Genomic DNA, 25,499 nt, shown 5'->3' on the forward strand with positions numbered 1-25,499 from the left:
CTTAAGGTTTTTGTTTCTCTTCACAATTTGTATGATTTTGGTTTCATTTTTGAAAACAGCTTTTCACTCCTCTCCACCACCTTTTGGTAGTTGTTTTTGCTGTACACCACTTCAGTAGTTGTTTTTGTTCTCGCAAGGTTGTTTTGTCCCCCTTGTTTTATGTTACTTCTCTTTGTTTCCTTGAATGAACTTATTTGAAGAAAGCCTATGTCACCGCTCTCACTTTCATCTGCGTGGTGGTTTGTTCTCTGGTTGTAAGTCCCACTCTGTAACAGAAATTTCCCAAACTAATAAGGAAAAAAATGGCAAATTTCTGTCTCAAGTGATATTTTTACCCTTAATCTTTATAGTGTGACCATTTTTTTCTTTTTGAGAAATGTTTTCGCAGAACATGATATGAAAGGAACATTAATATCATGAGTTTCACTTTCTTGATCAATACAATACAATTCATCTTTATTTTTATTACACTTTCAAAACAGCTGCAGCTGTCACAAAGCACTTTACAAAACGGCTAACCCAGGGGTCAGGAACCTTTGTGACTAAGCAAAATATTTGGAAATATATTTCAGTGAGAGCAATACACACACACACACGCATAAATATATATATATATATATATAATGCGGTGTATATATATATATATATATATATATATATATATATATATATATACACACCGTATTTTAACGACTATAAGACACCATTAAAAGTCTTAAATTTTCTCCAAAATGGACAGGACGCCTTATGATGCGGAGAGTCTTGTGTATGCGCTAAGTTCCAAAACCTGACTGACAGCCGACGCGCTGTTTATATAGAGAAAAGGCGGAAGTGAGTGTGGACAGCCATGCGGCAAAGAATCGGCCAATCAGTGAAGGGTGGGCGTGTATATATACATATATGGAGAGAGAGAGAGAGAAGGCAGATGTGAGAGAGGACAGGCATGTGGGGGAGAAGCCTGCCAATGAGTGAAGGGTGGACGTGTAAGTGGACGCTAAACGGACGCCCCAAGGCTATGTGCATTGTTGCAAAACAACTTCGGTTTTGGTTTCTAAGAACCCCCGAAAATAAATTCTACAAAGAGACACGCCTACGAAGCTCAGTTCAAACTTCAAGCCATCGGTTATGCTTTTGGCATGCGTGCCCATCTCACAGCAGCGGTGAAAAACCAAGTCAAGCAAATGAACTCTGAGCTTGCCGTTATTCCCGGAGGCAAAACTAAAGAACTCCAACCACTCACTGGACATCTGCATCAACCGGGCGTTCAAAGTAAAGTTGCGACCGGCAGGGGAACAATGGATGATCGATGGCAAACACAACTTTACAAAGAGTGAGAGGCAGCCCTGGGCGAGTTACGCCACAATTTGCGAATGGATTGTGGCTGCTTGGACGAACGTGTCTGCTTGCACCCGTTGTTCGAGTTTTTGGCAAAGCCGGCATCATTTCTGTGGAGCCGGTCAATGAGAGTGACTCTGACAACGAGAGATAACGCTGCGTTTTTTATGGATTACCGGTACTTGCACAATTGTTCAATTCTGATACAGAGGATGAGGACTTTGATGGATTTCTGGGCAATGATTGATCGAAAAACGTGAGTACATTGTACGATGGCTAAATAAAATACAACGGAACTCACTTTTGCTTCCGTTGCTTTTTTAAAAACGTGTTTTTAGCTTGTATCTGTATGTCTTGGCATGCTACCGTATGCTTTAAGCTAACGTGTTTTTAGCGTGCGCGCATGCATGCCGTATGTTTAAGCTGGCGTATGTTTTACCACTTTAAAACTGCGCCCAATGAGACAGTGCGTTTTGTCTATGTGTAAAATACAGAAATAGCACCCATTAATGAGACTGCGCCCAACCATACGGTGCGCCAAATGGTCGTGAAAATACGGTATGTATAAAAATTTAATTAAAAAATTCCTCGTCTCACCCACCCTCAGGTGGTGTCCGTCCCTCATTCAGCTCGGGTCCTCTACCAGAGGCCAGGAAGCTTGAAGGTTCTGCGCAGCATCCTTGCTGTTACCAGCACTGCACATTTCTGGACTGAGATGTCCGATGTTGTTCCCGGGATCTGTTGCAACCACTCATCTAGTTTGGGGGTCACTGCCTCGAGTGCTCCGACCACCCCAGGCACGACTGTCACCTTTACCTTTCAGGATCTCTCCAGCTTCTCTCTGAGCCCTTGGTATTTCTCAAGTTTCTTGTGTTCCTTCTTTCTGATGTTTCCATCACTTGGGAACGCTACATCCACTACAACGGCTTCCCTCTGCCCTTTATCTATCATCACGATATCTGGTCGGTTCGCCATTACCATCTTGTCAGTCTGGATCTGGAAGTCCCACAGGATCTTCGCTCTGTCATTCTCAACTTCCTTCGGAGGTGTTTCCCATTTTGACCTTGGGGTTTCCAGTCCATACTCCGCACAGATGTTTCGGTAGACTATGCCAGTCGCCTGGTTATGGCGTTCCATGTAGGCTTTCCCTGCCAGCATCTTACACCCTGCAATTATGTGTTGGATCGTCTCAGGTGCCTCTTTGCACAACCTACACCTTGGGTCTTGTCTGGTGTGGTATATATCTGGGCCTCAATGGTTCTGGTGCTCAGGGCCTGCTCCTGAGCAGCCAGGATGAGTTTCTCTGTGCTGTCCTTCAGGCCAGCCCTCTCTAGCCACTGATAGGACTTCTTGAGATCGGCCACTTCAGTTATGGTCCGGTGGTACATCCCGTGTAGGGGCTTGTCCTTTGGCCACCTTATTATTCCTGCAGGGTATCCGATGACTGGGAGGGCATAGCTGTTTATTGCGCGGTTCTTATTCTTGCCATTGAGCTGGCTTCTTAGGACTTGCCTCACTTGCTGGAGGTATTTGTCCGTAGCCGCTTGTTGCCAGTTCGAGGTTGCCATTGGCTGTCCTCAATGCCTGCTACTGTTCCTTCAGGGAGTGAGACCCCTTCAGTGCAGACTACCTTTCCTCTCTGAGTCACCATCCGACTACATTTTTCAAGCCCGAATGACATCCCGATGTCGCTGCTGTAGATCCTGCAGCAGTTGTGTGGATCAGGGAGTCTGTGTCCCTTCCGCTTTTACCATACAGCTTTTTGTCATCCATGTAGAGGAGGTGACTGATCATAGCTCCATTTCTGATGAGGGGATCCATAGCCTGTCTTAGTGATTACTTGGCTTAGGGGGTTCAGTCCTATGCAGAACAGCAGTGGGGAGAGTGCATCACCTTGGTATATGCCACATTTGATGTACACTTGGGTAAGTGGCTTGCCATTGCCTTCAAGTGTGGTTTTCCACATCCTCATCGAGTTCGCAACGAAGGCTCTTAGGGTCCTGTTCACGTTATATAACTCCAAGCGTTCAGTGATCCATGTATGTGGCATCGAGTCATAGGCTTTCTTGTAATCAATCCAAGCTGTGCACAGGTTGGTACGTCGGGACCTGCAGTCTTGTGTGATTGTTCTGTCAACCAGGAGCTGATGTTTGGCTCCTCTGGTATCTCTACCCGTGCCCTTCTGTGCTTCGCTCATGTATTGATCCATGTGTCCACTTATCTTAGCCGCAATGATGCCTGACATGAGCTTCCATGTTGTAGAGACAGGAGACAGGTTATTGGCCGATAGTTGGACTGCTTGAGCTCATATATACTGTATATATATATTATATATATATATAATAATAATAATAATAATAATACATTTTATTTGTGGGCGCCTTTCTAGAAACTCAAGGACACCTTACAACAAGCAGTTAAAATCACGAGTACAATGTTAAAAAACTACATCAAATAAGATAAGAAAAAATACAACAAAATAAATAAATAAAACAATGGCTTTATGGTCTGAGTGAATAGGCTTGTCGAAACAGATGTGTTTTGAGGCGGGATTTGAAATGTGTTAATGAGGCTGTATTACGAAGGTCAGCGGGGAGTGAGTTCCATAGCTGGGGAGCAGAGCGACTGAAGGCTCTATTTCCCATGGTGACGAGGCGAGCAGGGGGGACAGAGAGGAGGACAGAGGAGGAGGAACGAAGAGAGCGGACAGGCGTAGGAATATGGATGAGGTCAGATAGGTATGGAGGGGCTAGGCCATGAATGGATTTGAATGTGAGTAGCAGGATTTTATATTGAATGCGGTGTAAAATGGGAAGCCAGTGGAGATGTTGGAGGACAGGTGTAATATGGTTTATGTATGGCGTGAGTGTGATAATGCGGGCAGCTGAATTTTGGACCAGCTGAAGCTTATGGAGGGTTTTTTGAGGGAGACCAAACAGAAGGGAATTACAGTAATCGAGTCGCGAGGTGACGAGGGTGTGTACAAGTATAGCAGTGGACTGAGGAGTGAGAGAAGAGCGGAGCCGGTGGATGTTTCGAAGATGATAATATGCAGAACGAGTGATGTGGTTGATATGTGAGGTGAAGGAGAGGGTGCTATCAAGGATGACACCCAGACTCTTGACCTGAGGGGAGGGGGAGATGGAAGAGCTTTCGAAGGGAATGGAGAAGTTGTTTATTTTGTTTAGATTGGATTTAGTGCCTATAAGGAGGAATTCAGTTTTATTGCTATTCAGTTTGAGGAAATTTGAGGTGAACCAAGATTTTAATTCCTGCAGGCAGTTGGTTAGGGAGGATGGTGGAAGTGCGGTATTAGGTTTGGTAGAGATGTAGAGCTGGGTGTCATCCGCGTAGCAATGAAAATGAATGTGATGTTTCCTGAAGATATTACCCACGGGAAGAAGATAGATTAGAAATAGCAATGGGCCAAGGACAGAACCCTGAGGAACACCTGAAGTGAGGGGAAAGGGGTGAGATCTAAAACGTTTGAGCTGGATAAACTGGGTGCGGTCAGAAAGATAGGAGCGGAACCAGGAGAGGGGGATGCTGGTGATGCCAATGGAGGAGAGTCTGTCGAGGAGGATGGAGTGAGAGATGGTGTCAAAGGCTGCACTGAGGTCAAGCAGGAGGAGGATGGCGAGTGAACCGGAGTCAGCAGAGAGAAGAAGGTCATTGCATATTTTGAGGAGGGCAGTTTCAGTACTATGGAGGGGACGGAAGCCAGATTGAAATTGTTCGTATAGCTTATTGGAGGAAAGATGGGTGTGAAGTTGAGCAGCTACTGTTTTCTCTAGAAGTTTGGAGATGAACGGAAGGTTTGATATGGGACGAAAGTTGTTCAAGTCGCAGGGATCAGAGCCAGGTTTCTTCAGTATGGGAGTGACAGCAGCAGTTTTGAGATGAGATGGTACAATGCCAGTAGAGAGGGAAGTTTGAATAATGTTAGTGATGAGAGGGGAGAGGGCCGGGATAGAAGCTTTGACTAAAACAGTAGGGAGAGGGTCAAGCTGACAAGTAGAGGATTTGGACTTCTGGATTAAGATGGAGATTTGGTGGACAGATGGGGATGTGAATGCAGAGAATAGGTGGGTAGGAACCGGGGAGAATGGAGAAGGAGGGTTAGGAGCAGCTGAAGGGGTGAGTTGCTGGTGGATAAGTTGGATTTTGGATGTAAAAAATGAGGCCAGAGTATTACAAAAATCAGTGGAATAGAGATGTGAGGGAAGAGTGTCAGCAGGTTTAGTGAGTTTAGAAATGAGTGAAAAGAGTGATCTGGGGTTGCCTTCATTGGAACTGATTAATCCAGAGTAGAAGATTGATTTGGCTTTGGATATTGAGTCCTTGTAATGGAGAAAGTGGGTAGTGTACATTTCTTTATGAATGGCGAGTCCAGTTTTTCTATATAATCTTTCAAGTTGACGGCCTTTTGATTTAAGTTGTCTGAGGGTAGGGGTAAACCAGGGTGCTGTTTGGTTGAAGGAGACAGTTCGGGTTTTGAGTGGGGCCAGGATATTGAGAATGTTATGGAGATTTGTATTGTAGTGTGTCAAAAACTCATCTGTTGTAGAAAGACAATCAGTACTGGGGAGGTTGTTGATAAGTGATTCTAAATTGTCCGGGTTAATGTCCTTGATTTTACGGAAATGTATAATGCGTTGTGGGTTGGATTTGAAAAATGACAGGTTAACATTGAATGAAAGCAATAGATGATCTGTGTATGGGAGGAGATCGGTTTTACAGTTTGTTGGTGATAATCCAATACAGCAGATCAAGTCCAGAATATGTCCTTTACTGTGTGTGGGAAAGTTGACATACTGTTGAAAACCAAAACTGTCCAGACAGGAGGTAAAGTCTTTGGTAAGTGAGTCATTGATATTGTCCATGTGTATATTAAAATCTCCTAAGAGAATCACATTTGGTGATAGTGTATACAGATGAGTGAGGAGTGTAGTAATGTCAGTGATAAAATTCTTGTTTGGTTTTGGTGGACGGTAAATAGTGGCAATCAGTGTGGGAGTTGATCCAGAGAGCTGTATAACAGTCGCTTCAAAAGATAAAAAAGCAGGCACATTTACAGGTGCAAATTTCCAATCCTCGCGCAGAATCATCGCGAGGCCGCCTCCCCTCCCAGTCGTGCGCGGCACAGCGTGATAAACAAAGCCCGGTGGAGTAGCTTCATTAAGAGTACCATAATCATCTGGCTGCTGCCATATATATATATATATATATATATATATATATATAGAGAGAGAGAGAGAGAGAGAGAGAGAGAGAGAGAGAGAGAGAGAGAGAGCTGTCAAACGATTAAAATATTTAATTTAAAACGCAACTCTCATAATTCCCTCAAATAACTGAAAATTAATCATGATTACTCACGCATTTTTTATCGTTTCTGAATTTCCTTTTATAATTTTTTTGTCCTTTTTTCCCCCATTTTAATTCTATCATCAACATGAAATCATGAATCAGTTTTCTATGTGCAAAATGCAAATATTTACTGAAATAACAATTTCGATATTTAAAAACATGAACATTTTTCACTTGGAGCAGTTATTCACACATAATCTCTCACACAATATTACTGTCCATCAACAACAGTGAAAAAACTATTTTGTCACACAACAGCTGCTTTAATAAAGCTATTTTTATGGAATCAAAACAGAGCAATATCACATTATAAAGTGCACATCTAAGGTAAACTAGTACTCAGCCTATAGTGGATTTAAACCATGGTTGCATACTTCGTTTTTCTCAAGTTTGCTTTGAACACAGCAGTTAGGCCATGTTGATTGTGTTGGTCCTTCTTGCACCGAGGTCTCTCTACGGTTTTGTGTAGACATCATTTCGGATGACTACACCTGGTTCGATGACAACACTGGAGATGATTTATTTCAGTGTGGTGACTGGGTCGCTACCACTGCACCGCTGAACTCTAGACATGCCTCAGCGCACCATCGCTGTCAGACAAACACAGAGAAGCTCCACCCCCATTATTTATATGGACACGGAACACGGTAACCTTCCACACAAAATAGTTCCAAACAAGTAACAATCGTGTCAGCGGCATACATCGAACTCAATGGAATGCATGCTCTTTATTCACCAGAGGCTCATGAACCTCGTCTCTTATTTCTCTCCCGAAACAGTGTCTTCTGCCGCTTGGTGTACCTTAGCCTTCTCCGCTAGGTACAATTTCTGTTCATAGCTTGTAATGGAGGCTCTCGCTGGCAATCCGTCGTGGAGTCGTTCGATGCAATGCGAATGATGTAAATGTTTGAAAACTATGCTTTTGGGGGCAGGTTTTTTTTTTTTAGAGAGAAGAAAGACAAGTCGTTGCGCCCGTGTGTCAGATGTCGGGGTTTAAATGAGATAACCATCAAGAATAAATACCCGCTCCCATTATTGGACTCTGCGTTCGCCCCTCTCCAATCTGCCGCTATTTTCTCCAAATTAGATCTGTGCAGTGATTACCATCTGGTCCGGGTTCGGGAGGGGGATGAATGGAAGACAGCATTCAAGAACTCTCTAGACATTTTGAATACTTGGTCATGCCATTCGGATTAACCAACGCGTCGGCCGTATTTCAGAGTCTCATCAATGATGTGTTGAGAGATTTTTTGAATGTCTTTTGTTTTTTGTATTTGGATGACATTTTGATATTTTCGCATACCCTTCATGAGCACCAACACCATGTCCGACTTGTGCTACAACGCCTGTTGGAGAACCGTCTATATGTCAAGGCTGAGAAATGCGAGTTTCATGTCGAGTCCATCTCATTTCTGGGTTTTGTAATTGAGAAGGAGCAGCTGAGAGCGGACTCTGCCAAGGTTAAAGCGGTGGTGGAGTGGCCTACACCTACCACCAGGAAACAGTTGCAATGTTTCTTGGGTTTTGCCAATTTCTACCGCCGGTTTATCCGGAATTATAGCCAGGTCCTACCTCTGACCCGGTTGACCTCAGTCAAGGTTCCATTTAGATGGGACACCGACGCCGACAATGCATTTTTGGGACTGAAGAAGGCCTTCACTAACCCCCCGGATTTGCAACATCCTAACCCAGCTTTTCCTTTTATTGTAGAGGTGGACGCTTCAAATTCTAGTGTGGGGGCGGTGCTGTCGCAGAGATCCCCAGTCGACCAGAGACTCCACCCTTGTGCCTTCTTCTCACGTCATCTCAGTCCAGCCGAAGCTAACTATGACGTGGGGAACCGGGAACTGCTAGCTGTCGTAATGGCTCTGCAGGAGTGGCGACACTGGCTTGAGGGGACTAAGGAGCCGTTTACTGTGTACACCGACCACTAGAATCTCGCATACATTCGAGCTCCTTCTGACACGGTTCAACTTTACTCTCACTTATCGTCCTACTTCCAAGAACATACGTCCTGATGCTCTCTCCCGGATTCATGACCCCGCGGAAAGAAGCAGCGAACCACAGAGCATTTTTCCCGCCCATCGTATTTTGGGGGCTCTACAATGGGAGATCGAACGGAGAGTCTGGGAAGCCCAGAGCGGAACCCCAGTCCCGGCTGGTTGTCCCGCCGGGCAACTTTTTGTGCCCCCACCTCTGCGCTTGGACGTATTGCAGTGGGGCTCGTCTAAGGTTGCGAGCCATCCTGGGGTGAACCGGACTTTCCACATCGTCTCCCAGCGGTTTTGGTGGCCGGAGTTGCGGAAGGACTTACGGGAATTCGTCATGGCCTGCCCCGACTGCGCACACAGTAAATCATCCCGTCAGCCACCGGCCGGGTTGCTGATGCCCCTACCCGTCCCGCCTCGGCCGTGGTCCCACATCTCCATGGACTTTGTCACGGGCCTGCCTCTTTCTCGAGGCAAGTCCGTCATACTCACCGTTGTGGATAGATTCTCCAAATTGGCCCATTTTGTAGCCTTGTCCAAGCTGCCGTCCGCTCTGGAGACCGCCGACATCCTCATCAAGCATGTTTTTCGTCTTCATAGGATTCCGGTTGACATTGTGTCCGAGCGGGGCCCTCCGTTCGTCTCCAGAGTATGGAAGCGGTTCTGTCGGGCTTTGGGGGCCACTGCAAGCTTGTCTTCGGGTTACCACCCGCAGACCAAAGGACAAACTGAACGTGCCAATCAGGACTTGGAAGGAGCGCTGCGCTGCGTGTGTCTCCATCGCCCTTCATCTTGGTCGACTCACCTGCCGTGGGTGGAATACGCCCACAAAACCCTCGTCTCGTCTGCCACAGGTCGGTCTCCGTTTGTCGGCCTATGGTTACCAGCCTCCTCTGTTTCCTTCCCAGGAGGGTCAGGTGGATCTCCCGTCCATACAGCTCCACCTGAAACGGGCTCATCGGGTGTGGAGAGAAACCAGGGCTGCACTGTCGCGCACGGCCGTGAGGAACCGCCAGATTGCGGATCGCCGCCGTCGCCCTGCGCTGAGATATCAGGTGGGGCAGAAGGTATGGCTGTTCGCGAAGGATCTACGACTCGCGGGGACGTTGCGCAATTTGGGGCCTCGCTTCTTGGGACCGTTCGAGGTGGAGTCCATCAACAGCCCCGTCTCCGTCAGGCTCCGGCTGCCACCAAACAATGAAGGTGCATCCCGTCTTCCACGTTTCCCTGATTAAGCCTGTGACCGCAAGCCCCCTGGTTCCTCCTCCCACATCACCTCCTCCTCCGCGGATTATTGATGGCCACCCGGTGTACACAGTGCGGGAAATCTTGGACTCTTGGCGCAGGGAGAAGGGGTTCCAGTACCTGGTCGACTGGGAGGGCTACGGCCCGGAGGACCGGCAGTGGGTCCCCCGCTCCTGGATCCGCGCTTTCCATGCTGCGCACCCGTTGAAGCCGGGTGGTCCGCCAGGAGGCGTCCGTTTAGGGGGGGCGGGGGTGGGGGGGGGTACTGTCATGATTCAGTTTTCGGTCTGGCCAGTAGGTGGCATGAGTGGACTTCGGTACGCACCTGCTGCCAATCTGTAATTTGTCGACTCTGTATTTATGGTCTCTTCTGCTGTGCACCTGTGTCAGACTATTGTTTCTTGCATTGCTATTTTCTCTGCTCATAGACTATTTGGCTATTGACCTCGTCGTGTTTCGCGTTTTGTACTCTCGGTGCCCCTGCTTTTTTTAAGTACGATTTTGATTTTGTGGTTTGGCTTTTCGCTCACGTGTATTTTGATACATTGTTTTAGTTTGGATTTGCGGTCTTTATTTTTCTCCCTTGCCTTTTGTGCAAGCGCTTTTTGTTATTCGTTTTATGTTCCCTCTGGTCCTTGTTTTGACCAGCGCTTTATGTTACCTCTTTGTCGGTGCGACTATTTGCATTAAAGCATATTTTTGTTCCGGAGACCTTGTCTACGTCTACATTTTGGGATCCAGACTTAACTCGGTTTGTCCGAGTCGTGACAGACTGGTTGGCCACCCCTGGATTACTGTGTCCAAAAATGTTGGCAGAGGACAGCATGAAGCCAAATAAATTAAGACCCGACTCATGCTGATAAGCCGCTTGAGTTTTTTGAAAACGTGCGAATATTGCCAACAATCATCCCGATTTGTGACTGCTACTTCAGTAAACTAAAATACAAATTCAAACCTCACTTTGAAAAGCTGTGCATTGCAAAATGTGCTTACTGTATCCAATAGTCCAGAAATCGTCTTTGATTTTTTTAAAAAACAGTACAAATTATTTTATATATTTTTGTTTTGCAGGTTAAAGTTTTTTTTAATATTGTGCTCCTGAGTTTATGTTGGTGATCAGTTTGAACGCAATAATATTTATTAATTGTACGTAATTTTATTTTTCAGTTTCGTATGGTTTGACATGGACAGTCAAAAAATGTTTTTAGTTTAATTATGGATTTCATTTTATTTTTGAATGTCAGATGCACTTTAAATCCTTTCTGTTACAGTTAATAAAGCTATTCTTTGTTGTAAGTTGGTCCATATTTCTTTCTTTTTTATTCAGTTCTAGGTTAATAAGAAGACAATGTTGTGCAGATATGTACATAAAACCTTTCCTCTTACTATGCATGTTGCTTCGCAAAGGGGCGAAAAATGTGGAATTTTACTGAATGTATATTTTGAGAAAAGTATGTTGTTTTTTGAGGAAAAAAAATTAGACAAACATTTTTTCAGACAAAGATGCATCTAAGGGCTGTTCGGTCACTGTACCACCGATGTCAGAGTTTGGTTCGCATTGCCGGCAGTAAGTCGGAATCGTTTCCAGTGGGGGTAGGACTCCGCCAAGGCTGCCCTTTGTCGCCGATTCTGTTCATAACCTTTATGGACAGAATCTCTAGGCGCAGCCGAAGCGTTGAGGGGGTCCGTTTTGGGGGCCTCAGTATTGCATCCCTGCTTTTTGCAGATGATGTGGTGCTGTTGGCTCCTTAAAACAGGGCTCTCCAACTCTCACTGGAGCGTTTCGCAGCCGAGTGTGAAGCGGTTGGGATGAAGATCAGCACCTCCAAATCTGAAACCATGGTCCTCAGTCGGAAAAGGGTGGAGTGCCCCCTCCGGGTCGGGGAGGAGATCTTCCCCCAAGTGGAGGAGTTCAAGTATCTTGGGGTCTTGTTCACGAGTGGGGGTAGGAGGGAGCGGGAGATTGACAGGCGGATTGGTGCAGCGTCTGCTGTTATGCGGACGTTGTATCGGTCTGTCGTAGTGAAGAAGGAACTGAGCCAAAGGGCGAAGCTCTCAATTTACCGGTCGATCTACGTTCCAACCCTCATCTATGGTCACGAGCTATGGGTCGTGACCGAAAGAAAGAGATCCCGGTTACAAGCGGCCGAAATGAGTTTTCTCATTTCTCAGGGTGTCCGGGCTCTCCCTTAGAGATAAGGTGAGAAGCTCGGTCATCCGGGAGGGGCTCAGAGTCGAGCCGCTTCTCCTCCACATCGAGAGAGCCAGATGAGGTGGCTTGGGCATCTGATTCGGATGCCTCCTGAGCGCCTCCCCGTGAGGTGTTCCGGTCATGCCACACCGGGAGGAGACCCCGAGGAAGACCCAGGACACGCTGGAGAGACTATGTCACCCAGCTTGCCTGGGAACCTATCAAATAAATACCTACCAAAATCTAGCCACGTCTGTCACGTCCCGTGTTTGCCAGCAGGGGGCCGGCCCTGTTGCCATACTACACACCTGTCACCCATTAGGGACCAATTACACTGGCTTTATTTGTGCGCTCTGGCAGTTGACTTACTGCCGGAGAATTCCACGCCGTGCCAAAATTTCTCTCGCCCAATTTCCTACTTGCATTGATTCATTGCCTCTTAGCCTTGTGGCTGTTATTACGCGTCGTTGTTCCTCTTACGAGTGAAATTATAATCTTTGTCTAATCTGACCCTCCTTGCTATCTTTTTCCGCAAGCGTTTTCTGTTGTCCTTTTATTTGATCCCTGGTCCCTATTTTGACCAGCGCTTTTTGTTATTCTCCCTGTCGGGTTATTTTGTGTTCCGTATTAAAGACTCCTTTTGTTCTTTGACAAACATCTTTCTGTGTCTGCTATTTCGGGGATCCTCTTCCTTATTTTGTTGTGCACGAAGCGATCCTTCTATCGCTTCGGGCACAACGTGACAATGTCATACTTATTTTGAAAACTACATATCTGAGAAAGGTGGATGTAAGTAAGCCTAACGAAAAATGTGCGTCAAAATCTTCAGTTCTGCCTGAAAGGTGGTCTTTGACGAGATGACACTCGCAATTTGGCTCAATGTGTCTGAGCCAAGCAGGCGTGTCTCGCTTCACTATGGGATGCTTTGGCAGCAAAGTTCACTTTGGTGACGTGGCACCTTTCTGTCCGCACAAACAAAGACTTGATTGTGGTCGGGCGTCTAATTTTCTTGCCAGCGTGCCCGCACTCGTCCTCCGGCGAGTGTCCGAGCAAATGCGGTCGTGCTCGTTAGCATGTAGCATGCAGCGTCTTCTTGTTGTTTTCATTTGGAGTGGGTGGGCTGCGACAACGTTTCTCATTGTGAAACAATTTGTGCCGGCCAAAGTTGTGACAATAAAACAAACGGCATTGCTTGTGTGCTCATTCACTCTCCATTTCACACACCAACACATAAGAAAAAAAACAACGAGAGACCTCCACCAAGGTGCCAACAGCAGCTACGCGGCTAATTCGTTGCCTTCCCTTGACAAATGCACGACAAAGATTTTAACTGACTGTCCGGCAGCCATTTGAGAGCATTTTGCCAGATCTCGCACAGCAATGTGCTGAAGGGAAAAAAAACGTCTGGAACCTTTTCTGATCATGAGTAATCAGCAGCGGATGGCGGTTTCCTGACTAAAAAGCGCAGAAAACGCCACGGTGAAAGGCTTCTCCTTTACCCTGCTGATCCGCTCTTCGTTCCAAACTGCAATTTCAGACAAGATCCCCAACCACGACCAAGCGGCGGCCTGAAAGCCACTTGACCTCGGTGTTTTTGTGCAAATTCGAGTCCATTTTGTCAAAGACGCGATTTGTTGATTGAGCCCTCGATCGCAAAGACTCTCGCGTCCTCCCACACGAATCTGACGAAAACAATTCCGACAAAGTGGGAATGATTTATTTAAGGAACTGAGAGGTACAACAACAAATGAACAATCAACAACCAGAACGCAGGCGTGCAAACAAAAACATCGACAGCGTGCGGTGTGTGCGTTTCAACTGTGAAAGTAGGCTGAAGCCACGGGAGCTTTGTTACGTGGTGGCGGCAACTCTGACGAGGAAAGAGAGGAATCGGACCATCCACGTGGGATGGGGCGACGCAGTCCATTATGTTCTACACGTGTCTCGCATCGTTGTGCGCTTGGGACGGCGTGTTGCGTTGCGATTGTGTCAAGTTACCTCTGGGAATGAAAGCGCCGGCAAGACCGGAGCCGGGGATGCCGTCGTCTCCCTTAAAGTATTTGGCATCCAGCCCGCCGGCAAAGTCGTTCCTTCTGCTCGCGGTCGCGTACGGAGAAAAGTGTGCCTGCGGGGCGGGGAAAGAACAAAAGGCGTCAGGCGCTCAGTCTGGTACGCGGCGTCGACAAAGACGACGGCGGCGACGCTCTCGCTTACTCGGGGTCCCGCCGACAGTGGGGCGTTCTCCGACGTCTCCGGAAACTTCTCGTGCAGCTGCTTCTCGTTCAGCAGCTTGTTCAGCCAGTCGATCACTGACGACGACAAGCGCGACGCGCCGAGTCACGCCACCGCGTGCTCGGGACGAGACGGACGCTCCTCACCTCTCTCGTTCTTCTGCAATGTCTCGTTGGCGTCGGACAGCTTGTTCCCGCTCGACTCCAGCTGCTCCTTCAGACTTGCGATCTGACCGTCAAAAACCCATGCGCAGATGGACCAAAACGCAAAAATCCACACCGACGCCCACGTATGACACGAGAGGAAACGGGCCTGTTAACAAGCGCCCGCGTGCAGCCACGTTGCAACCGGCGCGCGCCGCTCACCTGCCGGTCCCTGTCGTCGAGCTGCCGGCGAGCATCCTGCGCTTCCTGCTGGGCTCGCTCTAGCTTGGCCGAGGTGTCGCGCACAATCTTCTCCTGCATCACCAGCACCGTGCTCTTGTATTTGCTCTTGTCCAGCTGAACTTGCAGCTCGCACTGGAACTTCCTGATGATCTCGTTGCCCTGGCAACGCCGCCAGACGTCACGTCAACTGGCAGCAGCTTTCAAAGCCTCTTCGCATCTTAATCGCGACATCATTAGGTCGGGCGCCGTCGATTCATCCAACAGAAAAGGGCCGACCCTTTTCTGTTCATGAGAATTATTCTCGGCGTGCACTCGGCCATTGGGAGTTCCTCCAAATCATGTCGTTGCGCCGTTTGTCCATCAGATGGAACTCTGAATCCACTCGATCGATATGACGCGGCTCTCGCGTGACGAGCCAACTTTTACAACCACCTTAGCGCTTACCTAACGCGGCCACACGCATTTCCTGTCGGGACTGTCAAGAAGAAAAGGAGGGGGGCGGGGGAGACCAACCTTTTTGACATCTGCTGCCAAAACCTCCACCTGGGCTTCAAATTGTCGCAGCTGAACCTCTTTGTCGTCGACGCTCTTCCTGAGGTATCCCTGCAGAATAAAGAGAGGGTGGCGTGACGCGGCCCGCCAGCATCCAAGTGGGCCGCCACAAACCTGCTGCTGCTGCGTCGCCATCAGCGCTTCCTGCGTTAGACTCATCTTCCACTCCTTGTCTTGGACTTCCTGCTCCAGGGCGGCCACGCGCGCCCGCAGCTGCTCGGCCAGCCGCTCCTTGGCGTGCAGCTCGGCGTCCGCGGAGCCGACCCGCTGCTCCAAGCGCTGGCGCTCCTGCGTCACGCGGAGCACACTTTTCGCTGCGGTCTCCGGAGCCGGCATGTAACCGTCAAGTAACCCCGGGGCCGCTACTGGTAGACGTACCTCCTCGGCGCCCGCCAGCTTGGACTTGAGGTCCCGGAGGGCGGCCTCGTTTTTGAAATTCCTGTCGCCGAGCTCCGCGCAGGAGGTCTCCAGTTGTGCCAGGCGGCTCTGCATCTGCTGGCTGCTGCGCTGGTGAGCGCTTTCCAGATCTCGGCAGACTTGCTGCGTCTCCTGTCGCAGGCGCTCCTGCAACTGGGACACGTGGCCGCCACGCCGTCGTCACTCGGACGTCGGCGGCGCCGGGTCGTTAGGGGCACGTGGGGCCTCACCTCGGCCGCCCTCTGCCGCTCGGACTGCAACTCGTTGGAAAGAGAGCTTCTCTGAAGAGTCCATTCTAAATGCAGACGCTCCATCTCGGTACTCTTTTCCGACAGAGCCTGGTAAGACATCGCAACGGGGAACGGGACTCAAAACTCTCTCTTAGCGGCGGGGCCGAACAAATCACGGACGGCCGTCAAACGGTTTGATGGTCGATGAGCGGCCCGTCAATCGCCGGAGTTTGGTGCGTTTTTCGCTTCGAATAGGGTGGGAAAGCGACGAACCTGCTCGGCGTTGTGGAGCCGCTTGGTCAGATCATCTTCGGTCGTTTGCAGTTTGACCTCCAACGCTTCTTTGTCGGTCTGAAACGCGACAGGCTTTTTACAGATGATGAAGTCACCGCTCAAGTGCTTCCCACGGCATGAATTTGAAAGAGGAAAATACAAAAACCAGCGCGGACGCACGACGAGCCGATTTCGGCGCGAGCGTGCCGGCCCACCCGATTTCCCGTTGAAAGCCGGCCCGGCTCGAGTAGGCTCACCTTAAGAGAGGCCAGACAGGCGGCCAGGTAGTCCTTGACTTGCTTGTCCGAGGCCTGCGCCAGCTGCAGAGAGAGCAGGTTGAGGTGCTTGAAGGAGCTGCTCTCCATCACGTTCAGCTGGGCCGGGCCATCCAGTGACGGCGAGTCAAACGACAGCAGCAGCTGGAACCTGCGGGCCACAAGAGAGAAAGCAAACAACAGAAAGCCGCCGCCGCAGCCACGTCAACGCTGTTGGCTCGGTTAGCCGCCCGCCATCCCGCAAAGAGAGACGGCGCATTCCGAAAAGGAACAGCGGCCGCCGATGTTGCGCTTGCCTACAAAGAAACCACTGAAGCCGTCGCACGTACAGTATGATTACAGTTTTTTGTGGCTTGAGGGATACGAATCGTGTGACTGTTGAAACACGTGACCATTCTTTGTGTCCTAAAATGAAGACAAACTGAGGATAGTTGACTTGAGCATTACAATAGCGTGACTGGTCAAAGGAACAGAAAGGTTCTTCTTAAACTTTGGAACGCACATTCTTTGGCTTATTTGAGAATGTATTTATTTATTTTTTAGAAAGGGGGGGCTTATTTGAAACACCAACAAACGGGCTCTTGTTTACACAGAAATATTTGCCCCTTTCACTCCCTATATGTGGGGTGACAGAAAACCCGAGCAAGGGTTATTCTTGGCCTAGTTCTACACGGGTAGTGTTTCGTGATGACAAAACATGTCGTATCGCGTTTGAGAAAATGCAAGTGATCCATGTTGACGTCGGGAGGAGGAGGGCCGGCGGAGTACCTGGGATGGCTGCAATTCTGCTCCGATTGACATTGACGAAGAAGCTGCGTCAGCATCTCGGGGAACGACGTGAATTCAATCAGTAGCGACTGCTGGACTTTCAAACTACAAGATGATCAAAAAAAAGCTTGGAAAAAAAGCTCACACCGCACAAAAAATTGCACTTCTTCTTCAGCAAACCTTTGGAAGTCTTCCTCAGATATTGTGAGGCTAAAGAGAAAATGTGGATCAGAGTCATTGGTTAGTCTCACCAGAAGATCCTGAAGAGCAGAGAAAATGCATTTCAAATTGCTTGATTGACACCTCCCGTCAAATTGACACAGCCTGTCTCCGGGAAGAAGAGGCAGAGAAGGTCCCCAACTCATCTCCAGTGATCATTACTCCCGCAGAGCACAGAGACGATGGCACACATGCTCTGTTCTGGCTCCATTCCTGTTCATCCTCTACACCACGGACTTCAGACACGCCACTCCAAACTGCCACCTTCAGAAGTTCTCCGATGACTCTGCGATTGTTGGCCTCATTACAGAGGGGGACGATCGGGAGTACAGGGGACTGACAAAGGACTTTGTGGACTGGTGACAGCAGAATCTCCTCCAGATCAACCCTAGGAAAACTAAGGAGTTGGTTGTGGATTTCTGCAGGAAACAGTCCTCACCAGCACCGATGAACATCCAGGGTATGGACATAGAGAGGGTGACCTCCTACAAGTACCTTGGTGTTCTTCTGAACAACAAACTGGACTGGTCTACAAACACGGACACCCTGATTAGGAAAGGACAGAGCCGACTCTTCCTACTCAGGAAACTGAGGTCTTTTGGGGTTCAGGGGTCGCTCCTTAAGACTTTCTATAACTCGGTGGTGGCCTCGGCCATCCATTATGGCATTGTCTGCTGGTCAGGCAGCATCTCAGCCCGGGACAGAAAGAGACTGGAGCTGGTCAGGAGGGCCAGTTCTGTCCTGGGCTGCTCCCTGGACACTCTGGATGAGGTGGGCAACAGAAGGATGCTAACTAAGCTAAAAGCAATGGCCAGTCCCTCCCACACCCTCCAGCCCGCCCTGACAGCACTTGGTAACTCCTTCAGCCAGAGACTGTTACACCCGCGCTGCAAGAAGGAGAGATACCGACCCTCGTTCCTACTGACTGCTGTCAGGCTGCTGAATAAAAATAACAACAATAATATAATAATAATAATAATTAAATGATGTGAAAGACAATTGTAAATAGCACTGCGATATCCATTTTGTGTTTCTATTGCACTTAATTGAACGGTGTTTGTTGTTTTTTTTCCTCTTTCTTCTTTCTACCTACATTCTTGCTGCTGGAGGCTGTAAATTTCCCCAGTGTGGGACAAATAAAGGATATCTTATCTTATTATCTTATGAATGCCTGGGAGCAGAGATGGGCAATCCGTCCCTAGACGCAAGGATTCTGTTTGTGGATTTCAGCTCTGCGTTCAACACCATCATCCCGGAACTCCTCACCCCCAAACTACTCCACCTCGGTGTGTCCCCTGCGATCTGCCAGTGGATCCTCAGCTTCCTGACGAGACGGACACAACAGGTGAGACTGGGAGCAACAACATCATCAATACGCACCACCAGCACTGGAGCCCCACAGGGATGTGTCCTCTCGCCACTGCTCTTCTCTCTCTACACAAACGATTGCACCTCAACAGATCCAGCTGTCAAACTCATAAAGTTCGCAGACGACACCACGGTCATCGGTCTCATCAAAGACGGCAACGAGTCTGCGTACCGCCAACAAGTGGAGCAGCTGGAGCTCTGGTGCGGCCGACACAACCTCGGGCTGAACACGCTCAAGACTGTAGAGATGATCGTGGACTTCAGGAAACATTCTTCTCCTCAGTTGCCCCTCACACTATCCAACTGCCCTGTGTCAACCGTCGAGACCTTCAAGTTCCTGGGAATCACAGTCTCCCAGGACATGAAGTGGGAAGTCAACACCATCTCCATCCTGAAAAAGGCCCGGCAGCGAATGTACTTCCTGAGGCTGCTGAGGAAGCATGGCTTGCCACAGGAGGTGCTACGACAGTTTTACACGGCAGTCATCGAATCAATCCTGTGTTCTTCCATCACGGTTTGGTTTGGGGCCGCCACAAAAAAGGACAAAATCCGACTTCAACGGACAGTTAGGACGGCAGAAAAAATCGTTGGCACTGCCCTACCCACTCTTGAGGACTTGCACACTGCAAGAATCAAGACAAGGGCACGGAAAATCCTCCTGGATCCCCCGCACCCTGCCCACCACCTTTTTCAGCCACTCCCCTCAGGCAGACGCTACAGATCTATGCGTACCAAATCCAGTAGACACTTAAACAGCTTCTTCCCTCTAGCCATTAACTCCTTAAACAGTCACTGACATAGTCACTCTTCTTGCACCACAAAATGGTATTACAAAACTACTGGTATACTCTAAAATGGTTCAATGATTTTGTTGTTTACGATGATACTAGTGCAGCGTGTTATACCGGAGACAAATTCCTTGTGTGTTCTACATACTTGGCCAATAAAGATGATTCTGATTCTGATTCTGATTCTGACTGAACCGTCTGTCCGGACGCCCATTTTGGGACGGAGGACGAGAAGTTTTTTTTGGGAAAGGACATATTAACTCATTTACACCCTTTGACGTGTAAATACGTCAATTGGCGCATAGCCGTTCCCTCCCCATGACGTATTAATACGTCAATTAGCGCATAGCCGTTCCCTCCCCATGACGTATTAATACGTCAATCACGTGTTTTCATGGGGGAGGGTGCAAGAGAGTCTGATGCAACTTCTCACCACAAGATTAGGCTTGACGGCAATGTTAAATAGCAAAAAGACGGCCATCGGGTGGCAGTGGTGCAAAAATCAACCAGGATCACGCCGCAGAAGTAGTAAAAAGGGCGTACAGTGAAGGAGGGGCGTATGTGGATAGTGGATTGGAACATTAGAAACTATCAACAATGGAGAAAAGGAAATAACTAAAAAGGATTGTTTTTTTCGCTATAAAAGCGTCCTCGAAACAAAACAACAAAGGAGATGGTGTTTGTGTGGAAGAGAAAATGACGCTTCGGTCACTAATCGAAAGCGGCACCCGTCAAACGATCGTCGGCCGGCACAAACATGGCGTGCTACACGCAGCCCGCATAGCTCACGCCGAGTTTCGAGTTCATCTGATGAAGATGAACTTGCTCCACGTCAGCGATCATCGCTTGGCAGAGCATTTTGTGCCTCCCGATGCCCCACATCGCCCCCAAATCGTCTCCCCGTCGACTTCCAGCGATGACGGCAAAGAGGCTGCATTGCTTCGCATGGCCGACGCCGGGCACACGTCAGCGATTCATTGAAATCGTCTCGTAATGACGATGGCGAAAACGATGAATTGGAGGGCGATTTGGATCCCGATATGTCGGACGAATACGTGCCTTCGGACATAACGGAAAGCAGCTGAGAGTCCTCGCCAGAGCCGCTGGAACGAGGAGGTAACTGCTGACTAGCTTGCAAGTTCCCATTCAAAACTTCATCACTTCTTATGCCTCATCAGTCACTTTTATGTACCGCTACATTCCCCGCTATACTATAAAGTTGCCAGTAACACTAATCATTTATGTACAGCTGATGGCGTCTCGTAGACGTGGATGAAAATATGCGCCGTAAATGTGCCGACTTGCATGTCGCCATAGGGTTTTAAAAAACAAAACAAAAAAAACAGGACACATTTGGTCCGCTCAGCTCTGCTCAAACCACTAGTGTTGAATTCATATTCCATTTCATGTCAAATTAGATGCTGAGCAACGTGGAATGAATGGTGTAAATAGCAGTGTGTGTATGTGTGTGTGTGTGTGTGTGTGTGAGATGTTGAAATGTCAGTGGAAAGCAACAATAAAAAAATAGAAACATCAAAGTGTGGTAATGGTACATACTTTTATAAGTTACAGATTGTCCAACCAGAAGCCAAAAGATGACTCCTCGCTTTGGTGGTGGAAAGAAAGGTAAATCAAATTATTGTACCTCACTCTGCACCAAGATACTGTATATTTGCAACTTTTTATGTTTCTATAATTTATAGGTCGTGCATCTGGCCGTGGTGGGATGAATCGATGTGGTGACAAACTGGATGGAAGCCAAAAAACTTCTCCACAGCTGCACTTTTGTTCATAGTTCAATAGTTTTGTTGTGTGCAAATCAATTATTTTGCTACAAAAAACATTATTTGTAATGTTCTTTTGTAGGAGGAACACATTATTGAGGTATTTGTGCTGTCAAAAAAGAAAGAAATAGTGTAAAACTTGAAATGCATGCTTTTACAAAAAGCTCATTTTCTCAGGATTTCTGCAGAAAATCGGCCTTTTCCATAAAACTTAGCAGTTTTCTAATGCTGATTGCCAACGAACGGAGAACTTTTTTTTCTGCTGAAAGAAGAGAGTCTCGCCATTCTTTCGACAGGTTGTATGTGTAAATAGCCATAGAACAGAAAATTCTGTGGGCCTTGCAAATCAGTCGAAATTCAGTAAAATGTGAGGGATTGAGGGGGTTGCTCCAGTGAAAAGGGGTGGTATTCAATGAGTTAAGCAAGGATGGAAGTGGGTTTTCGTTCATCCCTTTACTCGTCCCTAGTGGTGTCGGGAGGCAAAATAACAAGGCCAGAGAGTAGCCAAACACTGCCTTCTCTTAACAGGCTCCTTCATCTCAATAGTATTTTTAGAGCAACATTGACACCTAGCGTAAAGTCAAGAGAACAGAAAGGATGAGGACGGACACGGACGGAGGACAATTATGATATGAATAAGGGCGGAGGGACGATGACGGAAGGGTACCGAGGTCGCAGACGGACCAGCAGAAGAGGGCCATGTCTGCCTGCGAGACCACTTGAAGGAGTGAAGACAGGAAACTGCAAGGAGCAAAAAAAGGCCGCATGCCATACTCACTCGTTTGCAGATGGCACCAGTGCTCGATTCAAGCTCAATCGTGACGCGGATGTGTTCTTTTCTGTAAAATGAAAACATAGGTCATTATACGGATAAACCCATTGTGGGTTTTTTTCCCAATCTTTTCCGTTTTTGATGTCATCTTTATTCATCCAGGTCAAGCCTTTGAGAAAGGATTCTCTTTTACACCACGGGTTGCTCGTCGCACTACAGTATGAGCAAGGGAACTCTCTTTTTGAGCTCCCAACTTGTTCTTTCGGATGATTGTGAGGCAGGAATGGAGGAAACCATGCAAACTCCAGACAGGAAGGCCGGAGCCGCAATCGAACACTGCACCTCTGCACTGTGACGCCGTAGATTCAGCTCTATTTGTTTATGATTGTATTCGTTCATCGATTTTTAAAAAACACGTACTGTACCATAACATGACATGTGATGACTGCACGAAGACGTGCCGTCCATCTCCCCGCATTCAATTATTTGGCGAAACGGATGAAATGACGTCAAATTCCTTTCTTTCTATACAGGAAGGAAATTGTGAAGACGTTCGCTGGCGGTCAAAATATGTTGTGGTGAACCAGAACAACAATTGATCGAAATCAGCCGTCTTTGTTGTCCTCATTCGCCTTGAAGGCTATGAAGTCGCAACCGGGCCAAATCGAATGGCATAAATCCAACTTTGAACACAGCACTCTTAGAATCGGTTCGGCTTAGTTACAGTGGGGGTTCTGGATCAATTTCACTGAGGGGGCCGGGCTGGGGCCGGAGGTTTTGGTGGGGGGGGGGGGGGCACATTCAACCCTCCCTGCCGGGGACAAAAATTGCAAATACACTGAAGCTAGATTTTCTACATGCATATAATTACCCACATTTTAAAAGGCAACGTCTTATATATTGATCCAGTTCAATAAAAATTAAAATAAAAAGGGAGACCAAAAAAGTTACAGACACACACGCACACACAAACGCGCACACGCACGCACACAAACGCGCACACAAATAGCACTCGTGTTGTGGTAATTTCCTTCTCTGCGGACTGCTTCTCATTTTCCCGCTCATTTTTAAGTGGCGCAGCGCACTAAAGGGTCCGACTAGAATGTTAAATCACGCACTTTGTTTCCACCTTTCGCGTCGGCGACTGCGTAATCTACGCTCGGAGGGGGGGCCACGGGGGGGGGGGGCAGAATCAGTGCTGTAAATATACGAATCAATTCAATTGGCAATGAGCTTCCAGCTCAAAGATTTCATTCCCCAAACAGGCACAGCTAAGGGCTTCTGATGGCAAACTGAAATCGGAACTTCATCATTTCATCGTGTTGAGTCACGTCTCGTCCGGAGTCACAGTTGCCGTGTACCTTTCATTGCAGTGTCGACATTTAATGACGACTTTGAGGACTTTGCTGAAAATCGCTTCCATGGTGGAGCGCCCAAACGAATTTTATTTCTTCTTCGTTGGTGAGATGTTCTTTTTCGTCGTGCTGCTTCCTCGGCGCTCTGTCGGCAAAGTGCGCGTGATCGCACCCCCTAAGGAGAGACCCGCAAGTGTGAGAGACACTGTGTTGTGGCGAACTCCTTGGGAGTGGAGCATTCGGGCTCTGTCTTGCCAGCTGAGCACACGCTGTTGTCCGGCTGAAAGTAGAAAAATGATGTTTACGTGTGTCTTTGAGGAAAGGCACGTGTTGAGTGAGTTGACATTCTTTTTAACAAAGTACTGTACACTCATTTTAATCCCTCGGGTGGAACTTCATCTCACATACTCAAATGAAGTTTGTGCATTATCTGCACTGTCAATTTCAAATCATCTTCTGATTTTGAATAAATGGAGCCGAGTCTCTGCAAGGACTAGACTGGACACAAAATATGTTTTTATGTGGGAACAATGAGGAATTGTACAGCTTTAAGATGAAAGTCTGAGACATAAACTGAATTTTAAAAGAGTTCGAAAAGGGATCTAAGAGATGAAAGAAAATCATCTAACAGATTAAAGACAATTACGCCACAATAGACAACAGCAGTGGCTTGCTTCAGAGGGAAACAGAAATAAAAATACATTATTTCCAAGCCACAATACTTCTCAGTGCAGAACAAATAATCATTACAACCCAATGTTTTGAGATGCAGTCACACTTACTCGATATGTTCCGGTGTGTTGGGTGTGTACAAAGCACGTGGACAAGCACAAATGATCTCCCCTCTAAAGAACAGATAACACAGTTCATATAATTTCACAGTCAAAAAAAATTTTTACATCTTATAACATTGCGAACACTTACGCTGTACAGCTGATCACACGACTCACTCGTGGTAGATTTCAAACTCCAAACCAAACCACTCCAGATATTGTGCTCTACAAATACCATTCAACTAATTAATCATCTGTCCAAAATTAACACCTAACATGCGTCATGGTAAAGTAGTTACCAATTACCTGAATATCGCCAGGGTTACGACGACGATCATGGGTGTATGAAGTTGGGACAAGCAGTGGGCACAGTTCAGCGACTACCCTCCTTCACGTGCATGTCACCCTTACTGGTCTGATTCTCACACGCTGCATATGTTCCCGCGTGTTTTGATCTAGTGTGGCTCTTAAAGTGACAGTGCTACATTTGTTAAACAAGGAAGCCTTCACGACGTAAGGTTCACCTGGTTACATAAAGTTATGGAAAATAAAATGTGTTTTTTGATTGATTAAAAAAAACACAATAATTAGTGATTCATCAAAAGTCACAGGTTGAATTTCCAGAAATATTTATTTCTCCGAGTTATTTTTTTTATTGAAAAACACATTCCTCAAGAGCTGTAAAATGTTCCCCCCCACCCCCAAAAAAATGCGAAAATAGAAAAATAATCACCCCCCCCCCCCTTTTTTTAAACAATGACATATTTTTTCCTCAAAAATATATCTGATCAAAGGCAAAAGAGGCATGCCATGGTGACTGATTAAAAGCCAGCCCGGCGCTAATGAGCAGCCAGGTGTCAGCCCTTCGTGTTCCTCTGCCATTGGTCGCCGGAGTGCCTCAGCCTGCTTTAAAGCCCGCGCAGGAGGTTGTAAGCGCGCCGTGTTCAATTTAAGATTAAGATATCCTTTATTTGTCCCGCAATGGGGAAATTACAATCAGAATTCAGAAAGGAAAAACGCAGGGTAGGGAGAGGGGAAAAAAAACACGCTCGAACTATACTCTTCCGAGGATAATTTAAGTCCATGATAAAAAAAAAAGACCCTAGCACGTGAATAAGCATATGACAGTTACAACAAGTTACAAGACATAACATGTATAAGGGAGAGGATAAATGGGAAGG

At 47.5% G+C, this 25,499-nt stretch overlaps 2 protein-coding genes across 5 annotated transcripts in view; both read right to left on the reverse strand.

The window, feature by feature from the left end:
• Window positions 1-208: 208 nt before the first annotated feature.
• The window catches only part of LOC127605692 (aldo-keto reductase family 1 member A1-B-like), a 70,313-nt gene continuing 45,022 nt past the window's right edge, over window positions 209-25,499 (reverse strand). Inside the window, 1 exon segment of the mRNA XM_052073463.1 lies at window positions 209-218. The gene's annotated coding sequence lies outside the window, so the exon portion shown is untranslated.
• LOC127605668 (spindle assembly abnormal protein 6 homolog) lies at window positions 13,828-23,731 on the reverse strand. Of its 4 annotated transcripts, XM_052073429.1 has the most exons (15): window positions 23,552-23,731; window positions 22,197-22,257; window positions 17,440-17,519; window positions 17,260-17,364; window positions 16,474-16,642; window positions 16,217-16,294; window positions 15,944-16,051; window positions 15,675-15,866; window positions 15,411-15,584; window positions 15,258-15,347; window positions 14,724-14,903; window positions 14,505-14,586; window positions 14,341-14,435; window positions 14,125-14,251; window positions 13,828-13,996 (listed from the first exon to the last, which is right to left on the reverse strand). In XM_052073429.1, the coding sequence occupies exons 1-15, from the start codon at window positions 23,611-23,613 to the stop codon at window positions 13,941-13,943; spliced, it is 1,659 nt and encodes a 552-aa protein (XP_051929389.1). In that variant the 5' UTR covers window positions 23,614-23,731; the 3' UTR covers window positions 13,828-13,940. The 4 variants fall into 4 exon arrangements, with proteins under 4 accessions (XP_051929389.1, XP_051929388.1, XP_051929387.1 ...); XM_052073428.1 differs by having other exon boundaries at window positions 15,258-15,584; XM_052073427.1 differs by having other exon boundaries at window positions 15,411-15,866.

This window comes from Hippocampus zosterae, chromosome 8, assembly GCF_025434085.1.
Source record: "Hippocampus zosterae strain Florida chromosome 8, ASM2543408v3, whole genome shotgun sequence".
Classification (NCBI taxonomy): Eukaryota; Metazoa; Chordata; class Actinopteri; order Syngnathiformes; family Syngnathidae; genus Hippocampus; species Hippocampus zosterae.